General features: G+C 41.0%; 1 protein-coding gene across 2 annotated transcripts in view; it reads right to left on the bottom strand.

Annotated features, from left to right (window-relative positions):
- cadm1b (cell adhesion molecule 1b) overlaps positions 1 to 21,417 on the bottom strand; it is a 163,160-nt gene that overhangs the window by 35,353 nt on the left and 106,390 nt on the right. For both annotated transcript variants that reach the window (XM_084350110.1, XM_084350111.1), the window contains exons 2-5: positions 18,113 to 18,133; positions 10,228 to 10,374; positions 3,003 to 3,155; positions 217 to 354 (exon numbers count right to left, since the gene is read on the bottom strand). In XM_084350110.1, coding sequence (XP_084206236.1) covers positions 217 to 354; positions 3,003 to 3,155; positions 10,228 to 10,374; positions 18,113 to 18,133 — 459 coding nt within the window. The remainder of the gene's footprint in view (positions 1 to 216; positions 355 to 3,002; positions 3,156 to 10,227; positions 10,375 to 18,112; positions 18,134 to 21,417) is intronic.

The following is a 21,417-nucleotide window of genomic DNA, read 5'->3' as shown; positions in this document are numbered from 1 at the left end:
CTCCTCCAGCTGTATGTGCCAGGCATGATTATCGTCTGCGCTGCTTCCTATACATGTCAGTGACGTACTTTAATGAGTACAGCTCGCGTTAATGTTTTCGAGGAGAACTACATTTAGTAATACAGAGGAAGCGCCTCCAGAGAGCAGGACATGTAGGGAGAGTGGACAGGCCTGGAGCGTGTGAAGCAAACTGGGGGAGGCTGTTATTCTACTGACCTGTCAGTTCTTCCTCCCCTTTCATCCATCTGATGGAGGCAGCTGGCTTGCTGCCTATGGCGGTGCAGGTGAGCTCCGTCTCGTTCCCCTCGCTGACCACCTCCTCACGGCTCTCGATGATTGGGCTGCCTGGCGGGACTGACCCACGGCAACGGTGAGGGTCAGAGAGACACCAGCAGGGGAACATTTAAAAGGGTACAAAACACATGTTTAACTAATGCGCAGCTCCTTTCCTCAACATTAAGAAATGATCGAATCACTGTGAGCTTCCGTCATTAGACTGCACTTAAAATATCATCAATTAGTAACTCAAAGTTACTTCATGCATTCATTCATGTGGCCCCGAATTAGGTGGAAATCAGTTTTAGAAAGTTTTACGAGGATCATGCATTCAATCGATTTTACTTGAAAGGATAATAATCCAGGAAACCTGGCAAGTGGTGATCTCATGTGTGAAATAATGGTAAAGTAATAAATTCATAGTGAATTTATTGGGCAATTTGTGGCCCTTCTGTTAGCTTTAACATGTCTGTCCATTTTTTCTCATGACTTGTCAGCTAACACCTGCTGGATGTTGTGCGAGACATGAACAGCGCTGTCTCCTCCAGCAGCATGTTGCTGTTTGCATCTTATCACCCGCTGGATGAAAAAAAGGCATTCTGCTTTCAGAGAGGCTCATCTAAAGTACGGGTCTGAAGTGCCCCTTTCTATGAAACTGGATTGCAGCTAATTTGGTGGCATAAATTAATGTATGAAGTGACGGTGAGTCTGCAGCCTCAGCAGCAGCTCTGTGAGGCTGCTCTTACTGTGCTTTGAGCTAAATGCTGTGCCAGCATGCTAACAAGGTCACATGCTGATGTTAAAGAGCAGCTTAAAAGCCATTTTTGGCTTTAAGGAGTTCAAAACAAGAAACAAAAATTCATATCTGTAGTGCTGTTCATCCATCTAGATTGCTTTGGTGTGAGTTGCCCTGATTTGGAAACATCGGCCTGAGAGATTTGTCGGCCCTCTTTGGATGACTACAACTAGATGGCACTCAAAATACATTTGAAAAACTAATTTCTTTTTACCAACCAACCGTATCACTGCGCAAAAGATTATTTAGTTAGAGGTTAGCTTAGTTAGCTGGCCTCTCACTAATACATAATAAATACATAAAATTATAATAATAAACCATTACATATTCTGATTTGTGGATGTTGATTATTCGCCATAGTGTCATAACCATTCAAGACAAACTTAGAGAGACTTATGAGCTATGTGAAATGATGGTAATCGCTCCTATAGAAGCCACAAATCTGTATTATGTGAAGCTTGTTTTAAGGAAAACATGGCGATGTCATGATTTCCCTTCCTGACATGCTGTGGAAAAGTGTCCAAAGGGGTGAAATCACTACAAGTCAGGCCATGTACTGAGCTGAGAGTAATTGGAAAGGAATCATTTGCAATAATTTATGGCTTGAGTAGTCCTTCACTCTTTTACCTTTGCCTTGTCTCCATTTTCCAAATTTCTTTCTCGTTCCAAATCCAATGTTTTATGGTCAGATTCATCTCCTAGTTGTTTGGGTTGGTTCCAGCCTTAAATCTCATCATATAAGATTTTTTCTGAAATGTCGATGAAATGACTGAATGGGAAATTAACTTCCAGGAACTGGAGCCGTTCGAACTGTTTGGCGGACACCGTTACACTATGTAGGACAAGCTGATATGTTGACCTCTTGGTGGCACAACATGAAAGTCAGGAATCACCGAAGTCGTAAAAATTAATCCCGAGGGTGACATGAATATCTGCTGCCGATTTCACGGCAATCCATCCAATAGTTGTCAAGACGTTTTTACTCAAAACCATTAATGTCAATCTGCTGTTGGCTCGGGGGGGAAAACATAAGAGGATCATCAATGCGTGTGTGATTCATCCTCTGAAGACCATAAATTTCATGGCCATCCATCAAACAGTTGTTGAAATATTTCAGTTTGGACCAGGGCGGCAGATTGACACGCCGCAAATCACATAAACTCAAAGCCACTTAATCATTTCTTATACGTAAGCTAAAGGAAATCAGGATACATCCGGTAATTCATGCATCAAATCGTGCATTAGTCATGAATCACTTCAGCTTGTGTTTCCCCAAATTCTTTGCTGAACTTATATACGTCATTACATACGCAAAACAGAGGTGAGGCACAGTCGTCCGCTGTTCCCTGAATTAGTCATCAAACTTGCTAAACTCCAGTTACTTGAAAGCAGAAAAGTCAGCGGGGTGTTTATTTCAAGGACTCTTGAATGCAACCCTTGGTTCAGAAATACTGCAGCTAGGTTTCAATTGTACAACTAGAGTAATTACTTTAAAGTGCTTTTAATTCCTTTCAATCCCCCAGGATGTCTGCATGTATAATAAAGCTTAACTAGAGTAATTTCACTCCAAAGCATCAAAGTGTGGCACAGCTGACTCTCAATAGGGACTCGTTTGGAGCAGCCAAGTCAACATTCACCGGGATTCACAGAGTCAACACAGCTGCCAAAACCGACGTGGTCTGAGCCATCAGTTTCAGCATCTGCTCCTTTTCGTTATGCTGTTGAGCACTGCGAGAGCCTAATTGGCTGACATTTTGTTTCAATTGCAAAAGATAACAGGATCAAAGATTACTATTATTTCATATTCACTATCTATAACGGAGAGAAATACAATAAAAGCGCACCCGCGTGTGTGTGTGTGTGTGTGTGTGTGCGAGGAGAGGGGTGTGATATATGTGCGCGAGGTTCACACATGCACCCTCACACCTACCCAGGACAGTGATGTCTGCGTAGGCTTCCTGAGGAGGATCTGTGTAGAGCTGGCACACATAGCGTCCCTCATCGGAGAGTGACACATTGGACAGAGACACCCGCAGTTCGTTGTCAGTGAAATTCACCAGCTGGAACCGGCTGTCCTTCAGAGCTGTGGGGATACATGTGAGACAGAGACAGTGAGGATACAGAGAACAGGGACACAAACGTGAGACATGGAGGGGGAGAAGAGAGGTGGGAAGACGGGAGGCGGAGAGAGGGGTGAGAATGAGCGATGGGGGGGGACGGAGGAAGACAAAGGAGACGCGAGGAGAAAATGAGAAGGGGAGCAGAGGGGAGAGAGTGCTGCCCTTTTGTGGGCTTTCTCCTTAATTGAGTAAAAGAAAAGTGAGTCTGAAAATGATTCACACAAGTTGATTTATAAAGTAGCTTTACAGTCCACGGAGCACTCGCAAAGACAGGAAAGTGTGAGGAGTGCTCATGAGGACTCCTAACAAGCTAGGAACTCTTAAAATGGACTGCTGCTGGTCATGGATGGATGCATCAAGCTCATATATTTCAGAAAAAGGAAAGGCTTTCAAACATACATAATGAATTAAATCACAGCGCAGAGGTAGAGAGGGGTTGGTTGCCTGAAACTCGAAAATCAAAAGTAGCCGGGAATCTGTGTCCTAATGCAGGCAGAGATTGGCTAAATTTTCTTTTAATGTCGTCGAACTGGGTTAGTTTTTTTACCCCGCTTTTCATTTGGGTCAGCCCTCATCCCTGAGCACTCTTTTACATAAACAGCTCCGGTTGATTTGATTGGGAGCCCTTTTGATGTTTTGACCTGCCTTCTTTATCAAGTCCTCTCTGCATCTGTCAAGCTAACGAACTCTATTCAGCCCCTGTTTAAAGCGCGGGGAGTTTGTTATTCCCTTCAGGCTTTACACTTAGCATCGTGATCATTACCCAAGGTCTCGGGGCAGTGTCAACATGAAACCTCATCCCCTGATATAATTTGAGAGCTCTTTGGAAGTCTCTCCTCAAAGGGAAACAATGACACTGATGCACTTTGAGAGCCGAAGCACCTGCTAGGGAGGGAAACCCTTCACTTCTGAGACTGTGAGTTTAGTTTATGCGAGGGAGTTTCATAACCGGATGGCTGCTTACATAAGAGCATGGAGGGTGCACATTAGGCAGTATTTCTTAGTCAGTGTTCGAGTGTGTTTTTACATAAAAAGTCCAGATATTAAGGTATCAATTAACATTTTTTTTCTTTCATTAAAGATTAAACAGCTGATACGTTTCTAAGTCATTTGATCTGTAAGATAGCCTCCGGAAGAACACGCTCTCACTCCTAACTCGGGCTCCGTTCATCTGATTTGCAAAAAAAAAAAGCTACATGCAACGTCAGCTTAGACTTTCAAATTAAAACATGCTGACAAACATGCATAGTATGACATTGTATGACTTTTGGGACATTATTAACATTGTCAAATGGTCGCTGTTTGGTAAGGTTTAGGCAAGAAAAACTACTCGGTTAGGTTTAGGAGGAGATCATACTTTGGGTTACAATAACTAACGTAAGTTACGTCAGGTACGTTTTAGTTATCAGCCTCGACGTATCATGTTGAAGTAAATGTTGAGTGCGCAATGTGATGAATAAAGAAAAATGAAACTATCAGTATTTACATTTATTCTCGCTAAACCTCGCCACCACTGTACAGTTTTTTCTGCAACCCGGACAAAGGGAGGTTAACTGGCAATCCATTTCTATTATACACTAAATGATTGAATAAACTCATGTTTTGTCCTGTGTTGTTTTCATTTGGGACTCCTGATGTTTTTGTAACAGCTGACAACATGAATTTAAGACAAATTTCTTCTGATTCTTGCCCACAAACAGGACGTAAACCCTGGTCTCTGGACGGAAACCACCCAAACCACCCACAAGCTCGGACTTTTCTCACTCTTTATACTGCACTACTGCACTAGAAGGCCGCATCAACAAGTAACGCTGCAGGTGTACCGACACGTTGTGAGTGTATTTTAATGAAGCAACATTTCTACAGTATAATCAATATTTTAATATATACAACAAGTCAGATGACTGTTTATATCATCACTTCACTATTTGTTGTTTTGATTTTTGACCTGCAACTTTACTCTTCCGGTTCACTCTCACCGCCGTCATAGCGTTGTATAGTTATCAACCAGTGAACAAGATCTAACAGCTAAAGAGTCAGATATTTCCCTCAGGTGTTGGTGGAAACCAAAAACAGAGCAAAAACAGTGAATACTGGACTCACATCTGCCAGGTGGGCAGAAACACAAGTCCAAATGAATAATAATGCTGCTTTGTTCCTGCTGGATGTGGAAATAGACAATTGTTTGCTAACAAGTTAGTCTAAAAGGTGATTTTGTTCACAGCTTGTTTACGCTGCTCCTCAAAAATGTGTTTTTGCAGGATTAACTTAGTGGGCATTTTATTGGACAGAGACGTGAACACTTGTCACTGTTTCAGGATGTTTCCACTGGAATCCAATAAAACCAACGACGCTGACATGAATTCAAGCTGCACAGCTGCTGTTTTTCGTAAAGTGGCTTGTTGCTTTATTCATTTTTGCATTCGCTGGTCAATTTTGAGATTTGGGGCTATTTTACTTCCACAACACATTTTCTTTCAGACTTCTTCAGGAAAGAAAATGTCCAAATACATATTTAGGTGTTTACTTTAAATCTCATATCTGTTCTGGACGTTTATGCATGTTGCACCCTCTGAACCCCAATCAGTTTCTGAGTATTTTTTGCTCCAGTCATGTTTTTATTCGCTGTTGACTTTCACTGTGACATACAAGTCCTGCACCTCTCTGGAAACAGCACAGTGAAGAAGAAGGGAGAAGTCAGAAGTGCTTTTTGTGCAGAATGACACAGTTATAATGCCATGAATCACAAAAAAGGTAAAGCACAACCTGATTTTCTTTGATTATTTATTACAGACAGTTTATTTTTTTAAGAAACATTAACTGAGACATGTAGAATAAAGTGATTTTGATGAAATACCACTAAGCCTAGATTTTGTTGTTTTTCTTGACAGAAGCGTTCGTCGGACATGAACATGATGCTCGACTGAATTCAGATATGTGAAAATCCAACAATAGTTTCTGTTGTTGGTTCGGTTATGGTGTCATTTTGTAGATTTTTTTTTTTTTTTTTGTCAAGAAAACATCCTTTCCATCCTGCCGGCATGCTGTGGGGTTCAGAGGGTTAATTAGATAGCCTCATTTGCATATTTAAACATGAAATATAAGAAAACTTGAAACAGAAAAATAATTGTCTTGAGAAATCAACTGGGTTATTTTTATTTTATATCTAAAAGCTTGTTTTTGTGCCTGTTGGCAGTATTTTGTGATTTTTGGAGTGATAAAAAAATATTCAAATCTTTGACTCAAAAATGTGAACAAAATGAAACAGGGATTTGAATCTGGCAGTCGGATGTTCAAAATTGTCTTCTGGAAGTGAATTTTTAATCAGACAAAGCCTCATTTTCATATTTAAATATATTTCATGGTGATCTGTAATCACCTGTAGTTTCACCCAATCAGCTTCTTATTGATTGGGTGTTACTTAAACAGCTTTAGTGGTATTAGATTTGTGTATTTGTGTTTTTGTCCTTGCTTCTCTTACTAGTTTCCCACTTCAAATACAAGCAAATACATGATTGGTACAGTACATGCACTATTTGCCAAACACAATTTATGATGACAGATGTGGGTTTGGTTACATTTCAGGGCCTCTGTCAATCTAATCTGCTCAAACTACACCTGAACAGTCCTAACGGAGCAGATTAGCTGAGTACTAAACCCTCAATAAGTATCTAAAGGCTCTTTTTCTCTCAAAAACTTTAGCTATGATGTTATAGATGTAGATGTTAAAGAAATCCTTCAGATTTGAAGTCAGGTTTCTTGGGGCTTTTTAACCTCCGGGGAGTGCGTATTTGATGCTAAGAGGAAAGTCTTTTGGCAGACTATCACTTTAAACATTAAACCTTTGTTATACAAAGTCAGACAACTCCTGAGGAAAGATGCAGTGAATAAATAATGGTGTGATATTGCATCACCATCCGTAGAGGTCCACCTCTGCTGATAAAAGCTCATTTCTCCCATTTCAGCTGACAACTCTGCCAAATTGCATGTCATTTCGCATATCTCTGGCAGAATAAATGGCTCGTCCCAACAACACTCGCTCAGCCTCTCTACCTGTGACATAATTCATCTTTATTTGCAGCGATGGAAATTTGTTTATCTGGCCTTCACTGGTACTGTTAAAGCTGTTATTGTTTTGATATTTGCCGGTTTCTGTGGCTGCCGTTTCAGTGGTAGCTGCTGTTCTTGTAGCTCCTTGTGTGTCTCTATGTTGCTGCTGTCTACTTGCTTGTATACAAAGATCTGCCACTGTGTCGGGCGGCCCCGTTGACAGGTAACAATGCCACTGGCTGAGGGGGGTCCCTGCAGAACCAGCAGTCCTTTAGGAGCAGAGCCTAGAATAGCGCTGCCGTGGGGTTCACCAGACCCCATTACGAGGCACACAAACACACAGCCCCATAACAGTTTAGCCACCTGTCAGAAAGCTGATATAAATTCAGATTGAATTGCAGATAAACAAAAACCTTTTTGTGTTTTGCAGTTGACAAAGGCACTGCACTGACCAAAGCAGAGAAAATGGCTTGTTTCGGGCCCACGTGGAGCAGATTAAAAGAGTTTTTTCTCCCAGATTTCAGATTGATTGTCAGCAGGATTTAAGAGCTAATTATTCATTGTTGCTGCTGACATGATCCCACTCTCTCTGTACCTCCTCGGTATCAGAATAAATATTTTCAAGTTGCATAGCACAACATGACCTACGCTTTATATGAATCCAATCCTCTCCGCCATGTTCTCAGGAAGCTTTGGGTATTTTGTACAAATATGACGAAGATGTGTACTCAAACTCCCTCGATGCTCTTAGCAAGTGAGAAAATGGAACACACGTCTCGCTACCTAGACTTGTGAAATAACAGCTGGGATGCAATATAGACTGAGATGAAGGGTGTTTCTCGATCACCTTGAATCTTGGCTCGGATCCCAGAGACAAACAAGTAAAAAAAAAAGCAGAGACAAAAACTCCCAAGTAGAAGTAGCCCATATGCTCATGCATAATCATAATGTTCAATATCCTAATCTAAGAGATTATCGTAAAATCGAACAGTGACAAGGACACAGAAGTATTCCCATTATGGTAGCACTGTGTATTATCTCATATTAATCTTGCCGCATTCTGAGCATAATGACTTTTGTAAAAGAGCCAAAAAGTCAAGGACAGATGGAATCACGTTCCCGTAGATCTAACCTAAAGCTGGAGGTGATCTTTGTTGTGATATCTGATACCTGCACTGTAATGTCAAAACACCAGACAGTCCTTTAGTACAGGATGCCCGGATATTTAAAACTGACACAAAAACAGCTAAAAGGGAAAAAAAATGCTGTTGCAGCTCCTTTTGTGCAACAAAATCCATAAATGTGGTGAAATTAGCACACACACTGTAAAGCAGATTAGATGTTGTGGTTGATGTGAGGAATAAGCTCTTCAAACACAAATTGGATTTTAATGAGCGAATGCAGTCAGGTCATTGTCACATATATTAAATGTGACATGTTTACGCAAGTAAAACCACTTTAGTTAAGGTTTGGAATCGATTTAGACAATTTAAATGATTTAGGTTAAGTTGTGGGAGAGAATTTGGTCATGATTTTTTAATTAAAGCCGAGTTAAAAATTGAAAAGGGATCTTCAAGTGGACTAATTGTTCGCAATGTCATCGCAAAAACTACCCGATTGCTTTTCGCTTTCCTCAGAGTAGCAACTACCAACAACATGAGGTTTTTTTTAATCATTTAATCTATTTAAATGGGAGACGTGAACGCAGTTAGAAAATTGGTGCCAGCCTGACTGGATTGCCGGTCAGCCTTGGTTTTCCCAGGAGATTTCATGCCAAACAAACCAGCATATTGAAAGCGAGGTTTATAGGGAACATTGTGCAATTTAACATTTGATGTGATGCATTAAAGCAAAAAAACAAACATACTGATTGCCAGTTTTCAGCAGAATTCCCATTATAATTGTTGCATAAGCACTTTGTATAAGCAGAACAGGTTGTACTCCAGTGGTCTGTTTGCTGACTTTATAAAGCTCATGTATCTTGTAACGTTAGCTAAGTAGTTAAGTGTCGAATACACCGCATATGAACAGAACACAGTCAAACCTGACTTTGCCTGAAAAGTGTGAGAGTTTCAATTAAACTACAGGAGGTAGTGTGACTGGTTAACAACAGCATTCCTCAAGACAAATTGGCGCCCCACGCGTCAATCTGGTTGCACTGAATCTTATTTGGACAAATAAATGATATGTTACTTTGAATTTGTTTTGAACTTGACTTTTTGAAACTACAGTCAGTGTAAGTTTAATGGGGCTGCATATAACAGTTATTATATCCTCCAAGGATGTTTTCGCACACAAATCCATTTCTTCATTGGATGTTTGTTTTGTTGGTTTGTCAGCACAATCTAGGATCTAGGATGGAGGATTGGTCTCAGTCCAGAATAAACCGCTTTCAATTTTAAGTCCATAAAATGTAAAAAACTAAAAAAAACTTTTAAAATGCTCATCACAATTTCCCAGAGCCTGAAGCAATGACTTTAAATTGCTTTTTTGTCCAACTAACAGCCCAAAACCAAAAGACTCTTCACTTAAATTAAAAAGAAAAGCAGCAAATCCTTCATTTTTAATGGCTGGAACCAGCAAATGTTTGACATTTTTGCTTGAAAAATTGAATGTGACAGAAGCAGAATAGTAATTATTTTAATTGATTATCAAAGTAGCTGCTTTTTAATTATTTTCAATCGACAAATTGATTAATCAACTTATAGTTGCAGCTCTAGTTTAATGATGAAGTGGCTCTACAAGGTCACACAGACGCCTACATTCACATTTTATATCTTTTATCCCCGTATTTTTAATTAAGTTGTTTATCATGGAACGATGTCAACAACTACAAAAACAGGACTTTGATTTAAAACAGAATCTTCCTTTTCTGGATGGAAAACAGATTTCTGTCCAGATGCAAACATGTTTGCATATTTCATGCTTACTTCACAAGATTGCAGGAGACATGTTTAACACCGTGTCTGAGCCGTCAGCACTTACGTCTCACGTCCTTGAAGTAGATGGTTTGTCTGTTGGGGTTGAGCAGCTGGATGACGGAGTCGTCGTTGTTCTTCACCCTGCAGCTGATGGTGGCCATTTCACCCTCGATCACCGAGATGTTGTCGGTCGCCAGGTTCTGACCTTCAACTTCGGACAAAAAAAACACAGATGGGAGAAATTAGATATCAGTTGGGAGACTGGATATTTACAGCCTATCAAATATTTATACTTCTGACAACAGGGCCTGCATGTACACACATGAGCAGTGTAAAGATACGTGAATAGGCTGTACTACGTAGATACTCTGTTTGCAGCCATGTCTAATCCTTTTAATATAAGAGCCATGTGCAATGTTTGTCACTATTGATCTCCCCCAGCTCAGAGTGGGCCCTGTGAGTCAGTGCCAGATGGGCTGTAAGCTCTGCTGCCCACGAAGGTAGGGAGAGAGGAGAGGGTAGGAAGGAAAGAGAGACAAAGAAAGAGTGTAAGAAAGTGGCAAGTAGTAGATATGGGCGGGGTGGAGGAAGGGAGGATGAGAGGGGGAGTTAAACAGAGAGAGAGAGAGAGATGAGCTGGGCTGGATGCTGTTTATGGCTGAGCTTTATCAGAGCCCTCCATCTGAGGTTCCATGTGACCAATGTGCGCTCCGTGTGCTCAGCTGTTCTGTTCTGTATCTCGAGGAATAAAAGTGCTGTTAGCATCTGAGTCACTCTCTGTACACTGGCATTGTTGCCACAGACAGACCCTGGACCTTGTCATCGTAACTTACACCTCACATCAAACCGCCGCGCACAAAAAAGCCTGGCTTTGTTTTCCCCCGCCCCGTCTTCCAAGAGAAAGAGGAAGAGAATCAAAAGTCACCTTGTGCTATATTTATCTGGCAGGAGCCAAAAAAGCATAAGGAGTACGGAGAATACGTTTTAATGCCTCAGATTCGCACCGGCAGAGGAGCAACGCTCTCAGCCACGGCCCCAAGAAAACATCAAAAGCACATTTGCATGCCCGAGTTGTCAGACACCTCTATTGCATTCTGACATTTACAAAGTGGAGGAGAAAAAACACCTGCATTTTCAGATAGTGATAATGGGAATAGACAGCCAAACTAACATGATTCAAAATGAACTCTCTGAATGCGGCAAGCAATAAGAAATTAACCTCCTGTGGAGAAAAAGCTCCTCAGACCTGTCTGATGCAATGAACTACCCATTTCATTCCACTCTGCTGCCGGGGATCAGGTTCAGGACAAAAGGAAGGTAATAGGTAAAAAGAAAATAGACACAGATTATGTACAAAAAGTACAAACTGCAGCCCATTACAGGTGTGTAGCTAATCCTAGATGGGTTTTTAATGTAGTTTATATTTACTTCTTGCTAATGTGCGTTGATATAATTTAATTTGAGGGCACAGACATGAACCAAATTAAATAGTACAGCGGGAGGTGTTTATGATTAGGGTTCGGTGTTTACCAGGCAATACCCGCTAAGAACCACAAGGGGCAGAAAGATTAGACTATGGCGTATACAGCACAAATAAATGCAGACAATGTTGTTATAGAAGAGCAGACAGAGAGATTGCTGGTGCATATTGTCCTGACAAAGCTAATGCAGAGACAAGAAAACTGGGTAATTTTGCAAAACAACAGAATATGTCCAATGCCAACGTTTGTGTTGCTTTCTACAGTAACTGTGAATGGTGTCCATACTTTGGTTGAGGTTAGGTGAAGATTGTAGTTATGGCGCCCTCTGTCCGTACTCTACGTTCATTTCGTCAGTATTTCATCTAGAAGGAGGATTTAACCTTTGAACAAAGCCATTCGCGCTATTTCTCCGTTTCCAGTCTGTGTGCTAAGCTAAGCTAACCAGCTGCTGGCTCTAGCCTACTATGGCTACTTATTTACCATACAGACGTGAGAATGGTGACAATCGTCTCATCTAAACCTGAGCAAAAATTGAATAAGAGTATTTCCCAAAATGTCCAACTATTATTTTGAGGTAAGGTAAACGTTAGACAACTAAACCGCTTGGTTGATCTCGGGGAAAGATTGGGGTTAAACTGGCTCGGTGTAACAATTTGTACCAATTTACATAACCATATGTGAGCGGATTGTAACATGACGTGAAAATGAGACCTTCCCGTCTCTCTCAGGCCCGCCTTTACATGCCTGTGGTCGATTTATTAAAGTTGTTTAATGCTGCTGGACTGTGCAAACCTTAGTTTCGAAATGGAGTCTACTAACATTATACTAGTCTCACCAGATGATAAGCTACCTAATTAGCTAAACACTAAATTCAGTAAATAACTTACAAAGACATTCAGATGGAGACAGATTACAACTCATCTCCTGCTAAACAACATCCTGTCTCAACAGGAAATTAGGTAAATCTAGCACTGCTGCATACAAACTGCCAGTAGGGAGCTCTAAAACAGCAAGCGCCGTGTACACAGTGCAGAACAAACATTCCTTTAAAGGGAAATTAATATTAATTGCAAGTCCAGTCAAATGCATAAAAGTCAGACTTACTACACGCCTATCCACTACCCTGACTCCCCCACTCCCTCCATGTGGGGCTCCATGTATAAATCCTGAGGTGCAGAATCGTCCGATACGGAAGCAATTACGGGTTGGTTCTGATAATTTACTTTAGTTGAAAATCAATCCCGTTCTTGCGGGCTGTACAAGGAGTGATGAGGACATAAACATGTTCTTATTGCACTACAACTTGCCTAATTGTTCATTTAGTTAATTGTTTAGTCTTTAAAATGCTCATCACAATTTCCTGAACCCCAAAGTGATGTTTTCAAATTTCTTCTGTTGTTTAACCAACAGTCCAAAAACCCAGAGTCTCTTTATTTACTATCATACATCTCAGAGAAAGGAAGCAAATCTGCTGGAACCAGCAACTGCTTGAAAAATGACGTAGCACTTAATCGATTATCAAAATAGTTAGCAAATAATTTTCTTTCAATCGACTACTCAAGTGACTTATCATTGCAACTCTAATGCACACATTTCCTAATGGGCTTTAAGGTAAAAGGAGACATAGTCTGCTCATTTACAGGTTCATAATTTTATTTTGGGTTACTACTAGAATAGGTTTACACGATTTAATGCTCAAAAAACACATCAGTTTTCTCATACTGTCCAGTGCTGCATCACTGTTGCCCCCGTCTGTCTGAAACGCTCTGTTTTAGCTCCTGTCTCTTTAAGGCCCCGCCTCCTAAATACCCAGTCTGCTCTGATTGGTCAGCTCACAAACGCCTGAACCAGCACCGCTAACAAGAAGCAGAGCAGCTGTGCTGAATCAATTCTTCCGTTCCAAACTAGCAGCAGCATAAATTATGCAAATCTGTGACGTCTGATGTCAAAAAGTCATATAATTAAAGGCGAAGCGTTTCAGGAGCAGCGTTTTCTGTGGGAGAGAGGAGCTTCTGTTGGTGCTGACTTTGACCTTTTTTAACTTTCAAGATCTTTAACATGCCCAAGAACCTCTATAAAATGAAAAAGCATAATAGGTCTCCTTTATGTAACATTAACTCATATTTTTCTCTCTGTAGCAATGGGGCCCGGCACTGCTGAATAACCACTAAATAAATCAAGGAATGAGTGAAGAGAGTGATCAGTTACTTCCTTCCGACATGAAAAAATATATAAATAAAGTGAGCGATAATCATGAGCATCAAATCAAAAATAATCTTCATGTGGAGAGCTGAAATGTAGAAGTCTGTAACGGTATCAAGTGCGCCAGAGCTCCTTCGTACATGTACTAAGTGCATTCGCAGACAAGGCGAAAAGCAATGTGAAGTGTTTTGATGTCTGTTTTATTTCATCGCTGTAAAAGTAATGTATTTGGCAGTCAAAACAGCAACACAGAGCAGCCTCAAAGCAAGGTTATTCTGCTCCCAATCTGTTGGACTGAGAGAAAGGGAACGCAATAGATAAATTCTCCATAAGGTTTAGCAGCCCCAAGCAAGGTTGGTCCCCCTCCAATATCCCAGCCTAGGCTCATCTCCAATTCAAAACACACATAAATAACGTCGCTGTGATTAGCAATCCCATCAAAGTGAAAACAGGCCACTTTGTGGAACATGGAGGGTTTTTGCAATTGGAGTAAACATTTTCAATTGCCTCAGCATCCTGGTCATGATTGGGTGCAAATGAGGAGAGGCAGTCATTAATTCTGGGTGGTGGGTGGGGATGGAGGGGGAGTGGGCAGAGGCATGGCACAGATGACTGGCTGATAAATTCATACTCATTCCAGCAGCTGTCTGGAAGAGTAAAGTGCCTGTATCTCTACACATGGCTGCCCTCCTGTTCCTGCATCACAACATACTGAATGAAACAGTCAGAGGGAAATACAGACCTTCGAAAGTCTGTGTGCTCTCTGAGGGGATGTACAATCTGGCATCGAGTGTCTGGCTCATCGAGGCCCGGCTCATCAGCCGTACTCAAAATGCAAAACAGCACCTACCCCGACCAATTTGAACAAAAGTTGACGAAATCAAGAAATATTAGCGGAGCGTCTCCTCCAGCAGAAGTTCGGAGACAGGCACCTTTGAATCAAGTTGGCTCTCTCTTTGAACTTCCCTCTCTTGTTTTCACATCAAAAGACATGAAAGGGGGAGCAAAAAGCAGGACAGCCAGCCCCCAATTCCTCTCCCTTGAGTCGCCGCTGTCTGCAGCAGTCGTGTCCTTTCAAGGAACAACCAGGACTATAGACAGTCATTAACAATAAAAGTTTCTCCTTCTCGTTCTCTGATGCTGCCTTTCGACTGCAGCGCGTCTTTATCCTGCTCAGTCATTAAACCCTGGTCCTCATGATGAAATGCTGTTTTAAGGATGTTCACAAGTGAGAAGGCTTCTGTCTCAGGGTATAATTAGCGCAGTGCCATTTCTCCGAGACCCAGCGCATGGGAAGGTTTCACAAAATTTCATACCCACTAATTTGACCATCTTTTTTTCTTTTCTACCAAAGACATGCTCTCTTAGAAGCTCAGTGTTTGTATAATGATGCCACAGCATGACTTGAATATCAGGCTGCTGCATGTGTCATTTTTGTTTGTGTTTGTCAAATGAAATGATCGATACGCTGTAATCAGCGGGTACCACTTTCTAATGAAGCAGACTTTGTAAAGGGGTTATATAGCGTCACTGGCTTTAGAAATGGCTGATGAAGCTTTCCAAAGCTATGTAGATAAGTTTGAAGCCCTTTTCATTTCCCTTCCGCATAAAGTCTGCAGAGTTCTTGACCGAAATCTATGAACTAACAGCTTGTTAAGCATTATCTAACGCATTATCAACATTTAAAACTGCAATATTACAAAATAGAAAGGATAAACACCAAACTGCCTTTTGCGTGTCTTAGAAAATGGTTCATTTACCATTTGAAAACATTAGTTACACCTTATAAACTTTATTTAAAAGGGTATGTGCCTCCCATAACACTTTGAACCACTACCTTATAAAAGTTTTACTTTGTTAAATCAAGAAAACACCATGTTTCCAGTGGTGAAAGAACTACTTTACTTCCTTTACCGATGTAAAAATATGAATACCACCCTGTGAATATACTCAACTATAAGAAAAAGTCCTGCATTGTGTGTTAACATGGGCTTGGTGCAATATTTGTTATGTGCAATTTATCATGACTGCCACAGGTGGTGCTGTTTTGTTTTATGTAGTTTATTTTACTGTAACTTGGAGGCATTTATGCATTTAAGTCCATGATAAATTTCCCTATGGTATATTGTATCGTATCGTATCGTATCGTATCGTATCGCATCAAAACCTTAATTAAGTAAAAGCATTTTCAGGAAAATGTGTACTCATTGTGCAGTAAAATGGTCCCTGTCACTGTTTATAAATTGTGGGATTAAAATTATGGCTGCATTGATGTGTATGTTGCACTTTACTGCATGTAAATGTTTAAGGTAAGCTCACTTTGACTTCTTTACATACTGTTTTCTAGTTAAATCTACTGCAATGCATCATATTCTATGAGATCTTCATGATTTTGTAGCCTCGCTATCCTGTGAGAACCAAGAATCTCTAAAAAGGAAACTTTTTATGAGCTCAGAAAAACAGGCTGTTTTTAGCCTTGTGATGATGCATAGTCCAGCTAATCCATTATTAAAAAAACATTTTATTTAGCTTGAGGAAGAGGATTTGCTCAACTCGTTTTTCAAAGGAAATCCTTAAATTTTTCAGAAGATTGGAGAAGTTGGAGATACATTTCACTGGAAAGGATTGTATTCTGAAAAGAAACTTTCGCTGTTAGACATATGTAGTGGAAAAGGTGTAGTATTTGCCTCTGAGTAAAATAAAATGGACATGCTAAAGTACCTTGAATTAGTACTTAAATACAGTACTTGAGTAAATGTGCTTTAAAATTCCACCCCTGCATGGGTTTTACTCATTTTAGAGGAATATTTAAAAGTGTTTTCAATAAAAGTTCTTGGGATACAGAAATCACAGTTTCAGATTTTTATCCGTGGCATCTGCACAAGTAACATGTGCATGTGTTGTAAGAACTGGGACGCGGTGGTGCGTCCCTAATAGCTGCGGCTGGTTAGCACTGAAATCCCAGTGAAGCCAGTTCAGTCCGTCCAAACTGACAGCTTGTGTTTACATCTGTTTCAAACCTAATCACTTACTAGAAAGTGGTGTTTTCTTTTTAATTTTGCCCCAATTCATCTTAACTAATACCAGTTAAACCCTGAGATTTACTTTCAATGACTCACAGTAACCTCACACCCTGTTACAAAGCAGAGTAGGCAAAGAACAGGGAGGTTAGTGCACCTGTTGAGGTGCTAGCTTGCAGCTGGGAGAAAGGAGGAGACAGCCGCACACTCACAACTCCTGTTCACACAATATGTTCTGTAAATATAGTGCAAACAGGTATAATACTGTTCTACATGAGAATAACTTTGGATGGATTATAATGACAGCTTTCATTTGTGTTTATTGATACTGTTAGCATACTAACATGCTAAATTAAGATGGTGAAAATGTTAAACATTATACTTGCTACACATCAGTATGTAAGCATTGTTATTGTAATCATTTTAGCATTCAGCTCCAAGTGTGGCTGGGTTGTTTGTTTTTGTTGTTGGTACAATTACATTCTGCCTAATTATTTAGATTCTGTCTCATTTTGTATGTTTGTATTTTTGTTTATTCATTTGAAATTATGACATAATTTATTCTTGAATAGTTTTATTCATGAGTAATAATGAATAGCCTTCAAAATGTATTTAAATATTAACCCAAGACAAATATTATTCAAATCTGGATAAAAGTATTTCTAACATCTCATTTAGTTGAAAAATATAGTTTTTACCTGTCTAGGAGTCTCAGATTAAAAAGATTTATACGTGTTATGTTATATCTGTATCATTTTTTAAACTTTTGATGCATGGTGTCATAACTTCAAAATAACTTACATTGAGAAGTTATTAGCATGATTTCTCACTGGTTTAGAAGTAAAAAAAAAAACAAACTTAAATTAAAAAATACTACTTTTGATTTAATAATTCAAGCATGAAAGAGATTAAATATTGCACCTCCGAGCATCACATAACTCAGTAAAAAACTCATTAACAGCAGACAAACTAAAGTGGCAACCAAGTGTCCTGAGCTGAAATTGAAATCTGTCAATACATCTGGCGAGATGTTGATTTGAGAATTAAAAATAAAAAGGAGCGGATGGGCATTGTGAGTGCATTCGTGGCTCTCTCCTCCTTCCTGAAAAGAAAACACCAACATAACCAGCCATTCATGTAAATATGCACAGATGAACAGCCTGCTATGGACGGCCAATCGACAGACAGACACAGACAGAAGCGAGCACTTCCAAATGAACAGCAGGTAGCAAAAAGAAAAGAGTACCTGTCACGGTTTCAGCAGCTCCTGTTGCAGCGCAGGCGAGGACGAGAGCAGAAGAGAAAAGAAAAGAGACAGGTTGTGAGCAGACAGGATGCGAGCAGAGAGACACATTCCACTTGTAACAAAAAGATTATGCATAATTTCTAAATAGGGCTGTTCATTCATTCATTAAACTCAAGCTCCATATGCTATTTGTGTAATTTCCCACCAATTAAAAGAAATACAAAAGGCATCACAATGAGCCATTTTTACATTCCACTCATTCTATTTTTTCCACAGGTGTCGACAGTCCCGGCATAATGAGCCATTTCTCTCTCTTCAGCCACTTGTTATATCAATATGGAGGTTCAGAGGGAATATATGGACTTTGTTTTATTCTCTTCAGGTCCCTGATTGAGATTCGAGCCAGCCCCCGTTGTGGTGCAGCCACTGCCTGGAGACGCTCCCCCAGGACCTGCGTTGTATCCTGGAGAGGAGGGCACCCATTCGGAACGGTGCCCACCCAAACTGGCATCTCACAGGGCATGGGAGACTGGCGTGTTCCCAAGTCCCCGCAGCGGTGCTCAGGGCCTGCACCCTCGGGAGAGCTTCCATCATTCATTGTCTGCTATTCATAAACAACCCCCCTCCTCCTCCTCCTCCTCCTCCTCTTCCCCTCCTCCTTCACACACACACACACACACACACACACACACACACCTCCTCCTCTTCCTCTACTGCCCTCTCCTGCACATTCATATCTACATTTTTATATTTCACACACCATCTTTTATTTTATTGACATTTCGCACAGACTTTGGAGCTTTTTCACTCTGCGAGCGACGCGAGCTGCAGCAGCGCCGAGCGGTACAGTATGTCGAAGTGACTGCCTGTCTCGCTTGTCATTGCCGCCGTAATAAGGGTGTAAGGTATGACACATGTCCTTGTTATACTCCTTTGTGCATTTTCAATGTGTCAGCAAATCCCGCAGGACAAAGAAGTGTGAGTGACAAATCACACACGATGGGATACAAATTTTGAACACTGTCCAGGAGCCTGCTGCAATATCTCTCAAACGCCTCAAAACTTCAGAGTGTCAGTCAAAACTTTATCTTTATTAGGCGATAATTCAACATAATGAGGCTTCTGGGGGGGAAGATTTGAGCACAAAAAAAAGGGATTGCGAGTGATAGTGAGCTTGATAGCCGGGCTCAAAGTCTGAGCTTGAATGAGCACACCGTATGTGTCCCAGTCCAACCAGCCCTCAGGACAGACCATAATGAGGCTTTTGAGCTGCTTTAATTGCCAGGTAATTATAATGTTGTAGCAACATTATGTAAATGACTCATTATCATCTTGTATGTGCAGTATATCTGCCCTCGTTTTACGTTACTTTGTCAGGAGTGTAACCCAGAAAAATGCATCACCATAACACCGGGGCATCTCAGTGTTTAATCTTGTCAACAGAGACCTATATCTTAACAGAGACGCTTGTGATATAGTGCGCTGACACCTTCCCTAACCCTTCAGTATGATCCACTTCCTGCTGGTGGCCTCTGAAGGGGGCTATAAATAGCGTTGTGGTGCGTCTGCCGTGCTCCCCGTCTCTCCTCTGTACCTGCAGCACATTAGGTAGAAGTTATGAGGTGCCAGCTCGACTGTGATTAGATGTCATGGCTGTCGCTCTGCTTAGACAGTGCTGACAGACAGATTTCTGGGGGAAATGCGTGTGATGGCGTTCGTGCGAGTGCAGCCGTTGCACCAATCTGTCAATCACGCTGGGATGAGAGCGGGCAGGCCAACCCCCGTCCTCCAAATAATGTCTGTCCTTGTCTCCTCACCTCCTCTCCTTTTCATCTCATCCTGACGTTCCACACAACGAGCCGCATTATGTGGAGAAAACAGAGAAAGTGGAGCGTTTCCCCCGCTCTCCACCTGCAGTGGTGCTACATTTCCTGCAGGAAACACGTTCCTTGTTGACATTTGAAAGGGCATATTCTTGCGCTGCATTATGTTTCGTATAAGAAGTGAGGCTCTAAGTGCTCAGGAAACGCAGGCATGTGCAACCCATTGCCACCCAAAACGAATCCATAATAATTTGCACAATTTTTTCGTCGGCTGAGGCAAACTAAGATCTCAGGAGACTGGATGTCTGTGTGGTGAGAGTGGCACATAGCCTCTCCCTCCCTCTCGGTCTCTCTCTCTATCGCTGCTGCTCAGTAAAAAGCAGTGGGGTAACACTAATGAGGCAACATTTCTTCTCAGAACTAGTGTGATGCCTTTGAATTAATGTTCTTCCTTTCAGGTAAAACATTCCCTTGCTTATTTATGCTCATGATCTGCAGCGTGTTGCATGTCAACCTAGTGTGTGATCGCACTGCATAAGAGGACACAGCAGAGTCGGATGCTGGAACTCTGTGTAGTTCCCCATAGAGATCCACATTGGTTACCTTTGTGAGTGTGTGTGTGTGTGTGTGTGGCGATGCTGTCTCACTGTGTGTAGCCCACTGTGTTTTCATTTAATTAGGAGGATCAGAGGTGGGCTTCAAACTTTTTCTCTTCAAGGAAATCGGATGGAGAAAGCGAGCTCCTGCAGAGTGGACCCAATAAACACGGGCGACTTTTGAGGTCAGGTTTTTTTTCACAAAAGAAACCGATCAAAGAGTTTCAGCTGTCCCCGCCAAAAAGAAGGGGAAAAAAAACAGTGTCCAAAATCTTTGTTGTCGGGCAGATTCGTTTGAAAATCCACATTAAATGCTGCATATATTATCTACAGATGTACAGTATAAAAGCTTTTTACTGGCCAAATGTAAACTGGAACCATACAGACTTTTAGCAACTTCACACTGGAGCTGGAATAAATCATCAAGCGCGTCCTCACCAGAAAACGTATTAACTTATTATGACCCATATTTACATTTCTTGTAAAGCAGTGACCTCCAGTGGTCGTGGTAATTATTACAGTAGCAAAGGAGGAAGTCAGGACAAAGTGCGCATACAGATGAAGACAGGGTAGATGAATGGGTCAGACAAATGCATGAATTTCACCCAGGAGACCACTGTGTCCTGTGTGAAACCAAAAGCCAACGGTGAATTATTTTAACTTACTAACGTAGTTAACTCACGTCACGTACCATAACTGAAATTTATAAGCAACGGACTTACTGTGTTTAAATCCAAATCAAATCTTTCTAAACCTAACCCAACCAAACTGCGAGCATACAACGATGAACCGGTATGCCTCAAATTTTTTTGGTAATGGTGATATATTGCTTTTAAAGTCGCTAGACCTATTTAGTTGTTTAGGTATGAACATGTGTTAATCATCT

This window comes from Pagrus pagrus (assembly GCF_965226575.1).
Source record: "Pagrus pagrus genome assembly, chromosome: 4".
Lineage (NCBI taxonomy): Eukaryota > Metazoa > Chordata > Actinopteri > Spariformes > Sparidae > Pagrus > Pagrus pagrus.
Note: the sequence above shows the minus strand (reverse complement) of the source record. Positions and strands in the feature narration are given on the sequence as shown.